This window comes from Uloborus diversus, chromosome 9 (assembly GCF_026930045.1).
Source record: "Uloborus diversus isolate 005 chromosome 9, Udiv.v.3.1, whole genome shotgun sequence".
NCBI lineage: Eukaryota > Metazoa > Arthropoda > Arachnida > Araneae > Uloboridae > Uloborus > Uloborus diversus.
This window is the reverse complement of record NC_072739.1, coordinates 81,987,025-81,999,342: the sequence shown is the minus strand read 5'-3', so window position 1 is coordinate 81,999,342 and position 12,318 is coordinate 81,987,025. Positions and strand designations below refer to the sequence as shown.

Genomic DNA, 12,318 nt, shown 5'->3' with positions numbered 1-12,318 from the left:
ATTTAGATAGAATTCATTCAATTGATTATCCAAAAGATATGTTGCATTAAAAAGCACCCGGGCAACGCCGGGTAGTAAGCTAGTTACATATAACAACAAATACGTGTAATGACGTTTTAAACATTATCGTCTGGAAAGATATGAAAATACTGTTGTTGATGTGTTCAAAAGTGTTTTTTACTTGCACCGGCAGTGACGTCATACTTAGTTTTTCGTATTTTTCCGGTAAACTATGGATCGTACAGGAATGTTTCTTTGGGCCGTTTTTATGTACTTCTAACGACGAAACTAGCTGTGCAGAGTTCATGCGGTCGTTTTGGCATTTTAGGACACCCTGTATATAAAATTTGGACGTGTCAGTATGTCTATGTAACTGTTGGTTCTGTTTTAGCCTTGCAATTTCAGGGACTCATTCACAAACCCTATGAGGTGATAGGAACTACATTAGACTTTAGGGAAAACCCCTTTAAAAGGGTAATTTTACGCTCCTTAGTTTATGAAGAAATGTTACTCGCAAGTAAATAGTTTTTGAGACATAAAACGAAAACTGAAGAAATGCGCATTTGCGAAACGTCTGCAAATCACTTTTCTTTTTAGTTCGGACTCTGGTTCAAAATTCAGGAACTTTAAAATTAAATACCTCCGCACCTTCTACAACTACAATAAAATGAAAATACCTAGGATAATCCAAAATGCGGCACGTGTTCCTTCAACTACCGGCCATATTTCGATGGACAACTCGACAGAAATATATTCATTTCATTGTTTCTCGATTTCATACGCGTGCAAAAAAAAATTGTGATTTGTTTTTAAAAAACAGATGGGGCAGAAATATGCTATAAAATCTTAAACTAACAGTAAAAATTGAAACAAAAATTTAAAAAAAATAATTAATTTGAATTCTGAAAGTTTGAACTCAAATCATGTTTTTCGCAATCACGAGTTGCGACAGGACTCCTTGGTTACTACCCTACTCACTTGTTTCTAGACACGGCTCCTGTCCCTACCTCTCCTCTTGAACGGAGACGTGTGTATTAGTTGTGTATGTGTATGTGTAGGCTTTTGTGTGTGCGTAGACCTGTGTGTATGCACGTTGGCGTGTGTGTATGTGTGTAAAGGCGCGTGTGTGTATGTGTGTGAGTGCGTATGGGTATGAGCGTGTATGTGTGTAAGATATGGACTCACCAACCAGGAGCGGGTACTGGGGGACGGAGTCGCGCCTGCAGGTGACGGTGGGGGTTGAAAAAGGCACGGACATCAAAGACGGTCAAATGAGAACAATAAGCAATCGTGATTGCTCAAAAAACAAACATTGAATGCAACTTACAAAATCGAAAATAAAGAGGTGAAACAGTCTAACTTTGTATCCCATTCTAAATAACTTCTTGCTTCTATAGGGGTTTCATTTACTTCTCCTAGAAAAGCCCTGAAAAAGCAAGTGCATTAGTTAGGGTAGAACAAAAAAGCAACGACATGTAATAAGCACTTATCTACAACTTTAACTCGAACTGAACTTGAAAGTTAAATTAGAAAATTCAATATCATAATCACATATATACAAGAATGGAAATTACTTTTGATAAATGCAATTTATTTTTACCTTCTGTCAGAATATTCACAAAATCTAGAATAATAAATTTGAGAAAGAGAATTTGGGGGAAAATGTATTTAATTTCTAATTGCAACCCGAAATTTCGAAGTCGGAAATTTTATAAATGCAGAAAATGATTTAAAGTGGTCGTGAAATACTCTCAATATGTATTTAATTTTTAATGTATATAATTTCTAATTGCAACCCGAAATTTCGAAGTCGGAAATTTTATAAATGCAGGAAAATGATTTAAAGTGGTCGTGAAATACTCTCAATAAACCAACAATGTCGGAAACCTTGATACGATCAACCATCAATAATTTTTATTTATAGACGTCACGAAATTTTATAGATGGACATTTTTTTGAAGTGAAATTTTTTATTCTAAAGCTTTGAAATTCTGATCCACAACCTTTTTGTGTGACGTAAGTGACATAGATGTATTGTAATTGTTACCAAAAACAATTTTTTTAAAAATTGTTTTAAAAGTAAAATACTTCCGCTTTTCAATTGGTGCCAACAAATGAAAAACAATAATAATAATTATAAAATTAGTATTCTTAATAAATTTAACAAATTAATTTCAAACCTGAACCTCAACAAGCATATATTTGTGAATATTGTTGATTTTAAACTTTTCAAACAATACAGGCTTTCGAAAATTTTTTTTATTCAAGTCAAGTCATCGGTTTAAATTAATTAATCAGTAAAAAGTGCAATCGACATTGCTGAAGTTCAGTCTTGAAATTAGTTTGTCAACTTTTATTAGCAAAATTAACTTTGTAATTACTATTATATCACACTGTTTTTGGCAACAATTAAAAAGAGGATTTCACGCATTGTTTAGTTTTCTCGTTGCTTATAATCTATTTTTTCATTGAAATATGCAATTTTGTGGTGAATATGCCTAAGTCAGGTGCAGAAAGAACAAGAGTTTTTTTTTTTTTTTTTTTTTTTTTGAGTTACGAGCCGTTTTTGATACGAGATTTTATAATAATTTTATGAGCCTTGGTATATATATATATATATATATATATATATATATATATATATATATATATATATATATATATATATAGAGAGAGAGAGAGAGAGAGAGAGAGAGAGAGAGAGCTAGTTATTCCAAAAAGTAGGCATGAAAATTTTCAGATAAATTAACAATTTATGAAGTTTATTAGATGTAATTCTTATTATTATTATAAATGCGAATATTACTTTTTTTTATTTGTTTATTTGTTACCTTTTTACACCCTAACTACTCAACCGATAATCATGAGATTTTGTATACACGTTGTCAGGGTGCCTTTAGTTTAGAAAGAAAGAATTTCATGATTTGTATTCCAATTTTAAAGAAAATCTTAAATTTGAGACTTGAGAATATCTCATCAAAAAAAAGGCTAATTTGTTTGATTTTTGCAGCATGTTAAAGCCTTTAAAAACATGCTTAAGATGAATTTTTACCCGAAGTTTGAGGGATAACTGGATGATTAGAATAACCCCTAATTCGTAATTTTAAGTTGTTTTCACTGTCTGAAAAGATGCTTATCATGATACAATGTTTTTTCACTATTATTATTTATTTATTTATTTAACACTGATTGTTAAACACGTGTCACTTGACATTACTTTTTGTTTTGAGGTAGACCGTGTAAAGCCGGGATAGCTATTAACATTTGAAGGGTCGACGTAAATACTTTGGTTACTCACGTTCTCCTACTCTCAAAGATAGTGTAAATAGCAGCAACGCAAATGGCAACTAGATTGTTGAGAACACGAGGATGTGGGCATTTACTTCCAGGACCATGCATACTGTAAAATAAAAATATTATTTCACTATTAAAGCATTAAAAGGCAACATTTTCATAATCAACAAATGGTTTCCTATTCAACAAAAAAAGATAAAAAGCAACGTTATTAACACCAACAGAATGATGTAGTTGGCAGACGCTAGGTCTCTTACGCCAGAAAGAAGCCTGTTTACACCTGGTTCCAAGCTGTGGATTTTTGGATGCAGAAAATCGACAGCTTTTTTCCATGTCGATGTCGTATTATTATGCGCCATATAAAAGATCCCTCGAACTCTCGTTTGGCTTGAAGTGTTTTTGGCGAAATGAAAATTCCTAGTGCAGTTTCACAAAGTGAAAATATACAGATTACAATGGTGCACAATTGCTAAGGACGGATGGCAATGTCAGCGTTAGCTACCAAAAATGGAAGGCAAGGAAATATGGAAATTAGCATACGTTCGGGACACAGTAAGACGTGTTGTGAGTGTGCAAATTTTAGACTCAAGACGTTGCTGGTCACATGATAGCGCTGATAAGCAATATAAAGGATTGGGTGCGTGACGAACATTGTTGTTTAAAAGAAAAGTTCGACGGGAAAGAATCAATTGACGAACTTGCATTTTTCGGTATGACTTCCCGACATCCCTTAGATGATTTTACAGGTAGCCATGTGGTTGGAAATATCGAACAAGTGCAGAAAAATTTAGGTGGTACCAGGCAGTTCGACGTCAGCCACGGGGTTGTATCTAGAGCTTGGAAATAATTTCAAACAAATGGAATGTGTAGCAAATGTCACGAGGGAGGTCGTGTACGCAATACGACATCAGCAGATGATTGGTACTTAGTGCTAGCAACGAAAAGGAACCAGCGCAACACAGCTACTGAGGTAGCAAAGCAGTTTCCTGCTGCTACTAGCAAGCAAATATCCCGAAAAACTGTAGCCAAACGTTTGCATGCAATAAGACAACACGCACGTCAGCTTGTTTTGTGCATCCCATTGTCTACAAGTCAGTGTTTTGCTCGTTTCTAATGATGTCTTCAGCATCGCATTTGGGGAGAAGTCGGCTTGTGTACTATTCTCAGATGAAAGCAGATTCAGTCTGTCGTCTATTTGTGGACGATAACTAACCTGGCATGAGAGTGGTACAGCATGCAAGCAGGCAAACATAAAAGAAAAGGACTAGTATCCTACAAGTTGTGTCATGGTATAGGAAGGATTATGATCAATGGCCGTACGTCGCTTGTGTGCGCCTAAACAAGACTATGACGGCTAGTGATACATTAATGTTGTTCTACTGCCTTATGTTCACGTGTTCGGTCGTGCTGTGGGCGATAAACTCGTTTTCATGGATGGCAACATAACATGTCACTAACAATCGCCGTCCAGGAGTGTCTAGCTCACTCAAAATATTCAACCTATCGGATGGCCGCACGTTCTATAGATCTGAATTATACAGTAGCCCCTCGTTATATCGCGCCTCGTTATATCGCTCATTCGGATATCTCGCTCTTTTCTTCTATCTCCCGAAATATTAAAGCCTAAAATAAGAAAAAAACTTTGCTTTAAGTTTGAAACCATTTCTGAAAACATATGGTACTGCACAGAGAAGGTCTCTTTCTTCTCTATTTTGTCAATGAACAAAAGGAAGCAATTCTTCTGAATTCGCTGGAAAAGCAGCAGCAATTCCTGTCATCCAAATGTACATACCCGCACAGTATATTTCAGTTTAAGATTGTCTGTAAACTACTTGACATCTTCTTTTGTATTGGTACATTGCCTTTACAAGGAGTGAGAGACATCAAGCGTCATAGTAGCTCATGTAGAAGAGAACATACGCCCTTCTTTTAGTACAGAAAAGATTTGTACTTGGTTGCACAAACCAGGATTTGCATCAAAAAAGGGAATAATGATCTGGACGGGCGAAATAGTTTCCTGGAAACAATCTGGTTTCTTTTACTTTTCACATCCTTTCTACAGCAAGTAAAACGGATTAGAAAGTCTACTCGGAAAAAGTGGGTATTGGAATGCTCATTCTTATCTCGCGGTAGCTCAGAAAGATCGTCTTCATTCACCATTTAATGATTTTAACTTTCTGACGGTGAAAATGTACTTAAATTTCAATCTTGTTTAAATTTCAATAGGTGTGATAGTACCCACATCGAAACCATTAGAAACTAATGTCAATAAGAACGAATGCCAATTTACTTGTGTATTAGACATAACTATTTTTAATGCCCTCCGTTATATCGCGCTTTCGGATGTATCGCTCTTTTTCTTTGTCCCCCGAAAAGCGCGATATAACGAGGGGTTACTGTATTGAAAATGTTTGGGATGCTTTGGTTAGCAGTCTTGCTGGTCGCCAACGCCCTCCAATAAGCAAGTTCACCCTTATCCGTGACTGACAGAAGAATGGGATAAAATACCCCAACAGCTGCTGGATAATGTTGTGTGTAACATCACATGACGTGTGGAAGCTTGCATCACTCTCCATAATAGCCATATCCCATATTGACATTGTACGCCGAACGCCTGGAGGTTGTAATTACATTTATTCACTTTTACGTATTCTGCCCAAAATGACCGTTTCCTCCTTTGAGTACTTTTCAACGCCTTCTGGATTTCAGAGCACGATTAATTATCATCCTTGCAATGTTCTGGAGTTCTGGCATTAGTTAATTTCATTTTGCATCGAATTACACTTACTTTTTTACGCGCTACGTAGCCCATTGGAATCCGTCCTTAGCAATTGTGCACCAGTGTAGTAATGTCAACAGCACGTCGATATTTTTACTGTTTAGATTTAGAGTACCAATATATTTTCTTGAAATTCTTTTCGATACCAGAATTTGTTTTACAAGCAGTTTATCTCCGCTTGTACATTTGCAATACAGTACAATCCCTAAAACTCGGCCGAATTTGGAAAGAAAAGTGGCTTGAGAAAATTCTAGGTGACAAATCGGTCATCTTAGCGGGTTTTTTCGTCCTCCTAGAATGTGACCAAATTTTTTGGATTCGGCCAGGTTATCAAGTGTCGAATTCTAGAGATTGTATTGTACTAATTTTAAAGTGCTCAAAGCTTCTATGATAACAAGAAAGTACTTTCGCGTAAGTTTTCGTTTGTATCACTGGTTTCGTATCAATGATTTATTTCATAATTGATCTCAAAGGCTGTTACTTCTTCACTATAGTTGGGGCAAACCTAACCTGACAGCATTAGAAATTGTCCTTGAAACTTTCTAAAAAGTTTGGAAATCTTCCCGGTTGAAGCCAGTCATGTCTCGGGAACCTTTAATAAAAATTAGGCAGGTTTGATGTAATTGGTGAAAATCTTTCTGATTAACTAAGAAAGCACTAGAAACATTTATGCAACCATGGCCAAAGCTAAGACAGAATCGCAAGTAAGAACCAAGCCTCTCTCATGCCTGCAATTCTTGTCTTGCAAAGCTGCAGCTATCTAGTGAATTATTCGCTCTCATTAACCGCGTTCACAACACACTTTTGTACCTCGCTAATAAACCGTTCCGGCTCCGAATAAAACCGGTTGAAGAATTCCCCGTTTACATATTAAAAGAGGTTATCCATTGTACCAGAAAAAGCGGTTTTTACCCAGCATCCTTAGTGGTTATACCCAGCAAGTATACCAACTTGTTTCACGTTATGAATTTTGGGTGAAAACTCCGCATTTTCTCCAGAAGGAAGCAGGAGGGGAAAAATCTGCATTTCCCCAGAAAATAACCGGAAAGCGGTGAAAAGCAGGTTATTTGTGGGGTCGAAACTGTGCATGGGAACGCGCCTATGAGAGCTTAGTCAATCTGGACGGACCAAACTGAAATTGATACGCTTAATAAACACACTCAGTCAATCTTTAAACTGGTAGCTAAAAGTATTTTTCACAACAGTGAAAAGTCAGCATTTGTGCAACTTGTAGCAGTTTAGGAAACTTTTTTGTAAAGATACTTGATTTTACGCAGAAATAAACGAAAATCTCTGAAATTCTGAAACATTCCACGGTAATAATCAGTAACGTTTTTTTTTTTTTTTTTTTTTTTTTTTTTTTTTTTTTTTTTAGTTTCACATCCATGATGAGCCTTTCAATTGTAAGAGTCTTACCATTGCCCTTACTAGTCACACCCTTCTAGCCCCTTACTAGCACAACTGCTGCTGGTGAGACGAAGATGACACCTCTCGAAAAGGATTTGCTTTTTATTTAATATCTTAGAAATGTATTTAAAAAACGATAAAATCAAAAACTAAAATGTGAGGGGGATGGCGTTACGACCGAGCTTGTCGTTTAAGCTACGATGTTCAACACCAAGGTGTTAAACGTTTTTCCGATAAAGATCTGCAGAGACGAGGATTTTATTGAAGTCAGAAGCAACGGATATTACAACAGATTTCATTATACTATGATAACTTTTGATGAGACGAAATCAATATAATGTTTTCAAATATTCCAATTCCTACAAATACTATAGTGCTGCAATTTAAAAATCAAGTTAAAACGTTTTACTTTAATGTACAGTAAAACCTGTAAAGTTGACCGCCTTTGTAAGTTGACCACCTGTCTAAATGGACCGCTATCTTCAGTCATAGAATTAGATCTATATCATATAATTTAACTTCTATAAGTTGACCACCTGTTTAAGTTGACCACTAAAATAGTGCAACGCAAATGGTCAACTTATACAAGTTTCACTGTACTATGTTCTTGGGTGTATAATATTGAAGAAAATACTGCCATGGGAAGATAAAGAGCAGCACGCATATGCATATTTTTCATTTTTCAATTATTTGCTTTTTTTGTTAACCATTGCACTTTAGCTTTATTGTACAACCTTGTTTATTTGGTTTCCGCTGCAAGTAATTCATGAAAAAACTTCGAATTCCAACATTTCTGTATTAAAATGGAATGGAATCCAAAGCGTGTTTCTTCAAATATCTCAAAAAATCATATCTACAGATTATACCTTTCACCTTCCGAACGCAGTGTTGAATTTACTTATTATTGAAACCAAAGTTATCTCAATTACTATTTTGATTCATCGTGTAGGCTACGTTTAAGCGTAATGTTGCAATGGGGTCGTTTTTAAAAGTTTAAAAGTATTTTTTTCGGAAAAAGCATGTTTAAATACATAGAATTTGAACATTTTTAAAATAATTTGACAAAGTTTATTTATTTTTTTTTTAATCGGTGCGCAGATTTAATATCATATTTTACGCTTCTGCACATGACATCAAAAGTGATGAAATACCATTCACTGATGCCATCAGCGCAGAGCGCAGTATTTAATTCGCTTCTTTACTCACATGCACTGGCCACGATATGGTTCATAGCAAGCGTAGAGTGCAATATTTAATTCGCTCCTTACTTATCGTAATCTGGAAACGCGATAGACAGCAAGCGCAACCATTCATCGCGCCAGTTGAGTAACGCGCCAAAGTTCATCACTTGTGACCTCATAAAAACCATGCTTTATTTTAAAAAATGAACATTTCAAAAAATGAATAAAAAATTAAACGTTTTGAAAATAAATGATTTTCCTCACTTCATGGTTTTTTTTTTTCCTATCAATTTATTCATTCTATAACTTTCAGTGATTAAAAGAAGTACTTTTGACTAATGGATTCAACACCATTGTGTAGTAGTTCTAGAAGTTTAAAACTTACCATTCTACAAAACTCTTAACAACTTTGTCTCCACGATTCTGGCAACTTACAGCTAAGAGGTATTCCTGGACGAAAACTCTCGTCTGCGGATGTTTTCCAAAGTCCTGTCATACAAAGACCATAGGTACATTAAAAATCTAATCTTTTTGGTCCAAAATAAAACTAAGATTTTAAACTTTTTTACAATTTGTTTGGGTATTGTTTCATTTGTAAGCAAAGGGCCTAGTTAACGCACGATGCCAAGGGTCTGTACCCCTGGACACCATAATTGCAAGGGTAGCGTAATCCCCCGAGAACTTTTCTCGGATGACTTTACATCCAAGAGCTCAAATTTCTTTATATTGTAAAAAGAGTCATTTGAGATCCGAGAACACAGGTTTGCACTAAATTGCTTTATCTACATCGCTTACAACCGTTATTTATGCATAAAAGTATTTATTCATTTTGTGCTAATTCGAGGGTCGATCCAAAAGTAAGCTTTCCATCAGTTTTACAAATACAGTGAACTCTCTCTGTCTGAACACTCTCTAATGTGAACACTCCGGTATTCTGAACACATTTTGATGGTCCCGGCGAAACTCCGTGGACTTAACATAGGTTGACATCTCTATACTCTGAACATCCTATAATATGAACCCTCCAGTATTATGAACGCTATTTTCAACCCCCCTTCAATTATTACCTCTCTATATACTGAAAGTGTTCACTATCAGTATTCGAGAATTCCTATGAATCAAATTGGAAAAATCTAAATACCTTCACAATTTTATCACAATGATTGAAGAACATTAAAGAAGATGAAGAGAAGAAAAAAAAATAATTTCGCAGATATTTCTCCATTTATTAAAAATCATTCAGCTGAAAAATATGAGCCTGAAGTTTCTGCTTCTGAACTACGTATTTGAAAAATTAAACCATTGTATCAAGTAGTATTCAAGACCTTTAAAGTACGATTACCTACAAGTAATATGCGCCTGAAAATCACCAGAAAACCTTTTCACTTAAACAATTGGATAATGCGTACCTTGCACGAAAATAGACATTGCAAAAGCAAGTAAAAATTACTTTTTTTAATACAGGTATTGTACCGATAACTGTATTAAGTAATGTTTTATAGTTGAATGTTACGTAAAACTTTTAAAATTAAGAAAGAAAAAAAGAAATACAAGAGTTTAGGTCCTACTTAGTTTAATTGGAAAAATTTAGTTTAATTTAAATTAATATCAATCTAAAATTCAGCACCTCTATCTTAAAAACACTTGGCAAAGTGTTGAACATAGTCATTAACGTAATAGAATACATATGCATGTATTCTCCCTATATAATGAACATCCCCATAATCTGAACACTTTTAATCGGTCCCATGAGTGTTCAGAATAGAGACAGTACAATGCATACAGCAGTCTATTCTCATTCAAATTTACATCGTTGGAAAGAAAAAACGTTTTTCTATTTTTATTCATAATCGCCATCTTTTTCTGTGCATTACTGTCGACGGTGCCCTAACTTCCGTATCGAGTTTCCCAGAATTCCACCGCCTCCGTTCTTGATTGCAGTCCGGAGCTCAAGTCTAGTGATTGTCACCTGTTTCCTAAGCTTAAGGAACACTTGGATGGCCAACGTTTTCGGAGCGACGACGAAGTCAAAGAAGGGGTGAAATGCTTGGGGTTGGCGGTGGAATTCTGTAACACACGATACAGAAGTTAGGGCACCGTTGACAATAATGCACTGAAAAAGATGGCGATTATGTATGAAATTGGGAAACGTTTTTTCTTTCCAATGATCAAAATTTCAATGAGAATAGACATTTGATATATATATTTGTAAAATTGATGGGAACCTTACTTTTGGATCAAGTCTCGTATAAGCATTTCATTTGAACGAAAATATGCACTAAACATTTTTTAAAAGGTGACATGGGAGACTCAAAAATTGTTATTACAGTTTAATTTATTCGTGTTTTTGCAAGCAGATTTCTGCTTCTAATTACTTAGTAAAAATTCGTTAAAGCAGTTTTGGACAAATCCAAACTCTCGCTGCCTTTGCCATCAGAGAAACACAAATGACTTTGTAATGAAATTTTGTAAAGGTTGTTATTTAAGCCTCTGTGAAAAAGATACAAGATCTAATATCAAATGAAAAATTTAAAGACCCTCAATCCCGATCGCCGAGCTCATATAAAGATGAATTTTACGGGTCAGATTACTTATAAAATTTAAATGCATTTAATTTTTTTCTAGATAACATAAGAAACACGGGAAAGAAAAGATAATCGTAACAGCTAAAATTTCGTACTCGCAAAGGCAGAATTTAAGAGAGGAAATTAAGAATCCTTTTAAAAGCCTTATACTAGTATTTTATTTGTTAACAAAAACAAACTGGCAGCAGAGAAAATTTTTGAATAATTTATTTTTCTTTCTTTATCTATCAACAATGATATTGTTACCAATCGCGTAAATAAAGGCTTAGAACTGTATTTAAAATCTGCTTTAAATGTTATGATTCGAGTTCTATATCACTTGAAAATTGCAAACAAGTTCCATCCTATGCAAAATTTCGTTCTCTGGATTGGCACTAATATTTTAAACGGGCAGTTATGTTTTTCCTCCCGAAATTGCGAAAACATGCAAATTTTCACGGTTTTGAGTTAATACCCTCGGTAATTAAAGTCCCACAATGATGAGGCCCAGCAAGGAACACTCAAGTTCAAATGATCTTTCCAAGAAAGAAGAATTATCGAAATCGATGCATCCGTTTAGGCCGAACCGATGAGACGCCATGTCAGCATAGTCGGAAACTAGCGGCCTGGCCCTTGAGGGGAGAGGGTGCTCCACTCACTATTAGAGTAGAATAAATTTGATGAATTTTATTGGGGAAAGGGACCCGTGACCAAGCTGGCAAGGAAGCCGCCTTGGCTCTCAGCATCCCTGCGTTTAGGAACTTTGGAGCCACAGAAAAATACACAGACATGTCAAACTTATGTCATCTTTATTTTTTTTACAACGGGGATTAATAAAAGGAAAAATTCCAAAAAAAAAAACACTCTCTGAAAAGCTCAAGAAAGCAAGCTAAAATTTCCCCGAAAGAAGCATACAAAATGAAAGATGAAACAAAAAGCAAGTAGTGGATGCAAAGAACTTTTCATAAGAACATATTTACCATATTGTGCTTTAGTATCCTTTGGACGATTGGCGTACAAATGTCAAGCACAACAGTTGACCTGGGATTTTCTCGGCAGTGCTGAAATGGCAAATAATATTATCAGTTACTAG

General features: G+C 35.2%; 1 protein-coding gene across 1 annotated transcript in view; it reads right to left on the bottom strand.

Annotated features, from left to right (window-relative positions):
• Positions 1-12,318, bottom strand: part of LOC129230349 (C-Maf-inducing protein-like) — a 93,402-nt gene that overhangs the window by 31,791 nt on the left and 49,293 nt on the right. The window contains exons 7-10 of the mRNA XM_054864747.1: positions 12,206-12,286; positions 9,047-9,150; positions 3,299-3,400; positions 1,328-1,426 (exon numbers count right to left, since the gene is read on the bottom strand). Coding sequence (XP_054720722.1) covers positions 1,328-1,426; positions 3,299-3,400; positions 9,047-9,150; positions 12,206-12,286 — 386 coding nt within the window. The remainder of the gene's footprint in view (positions 1-1,327; positions 1,427-3,298; positions 3,401-9,046; positions 9,151-12,205; positions 12,287-12,318) is intronic.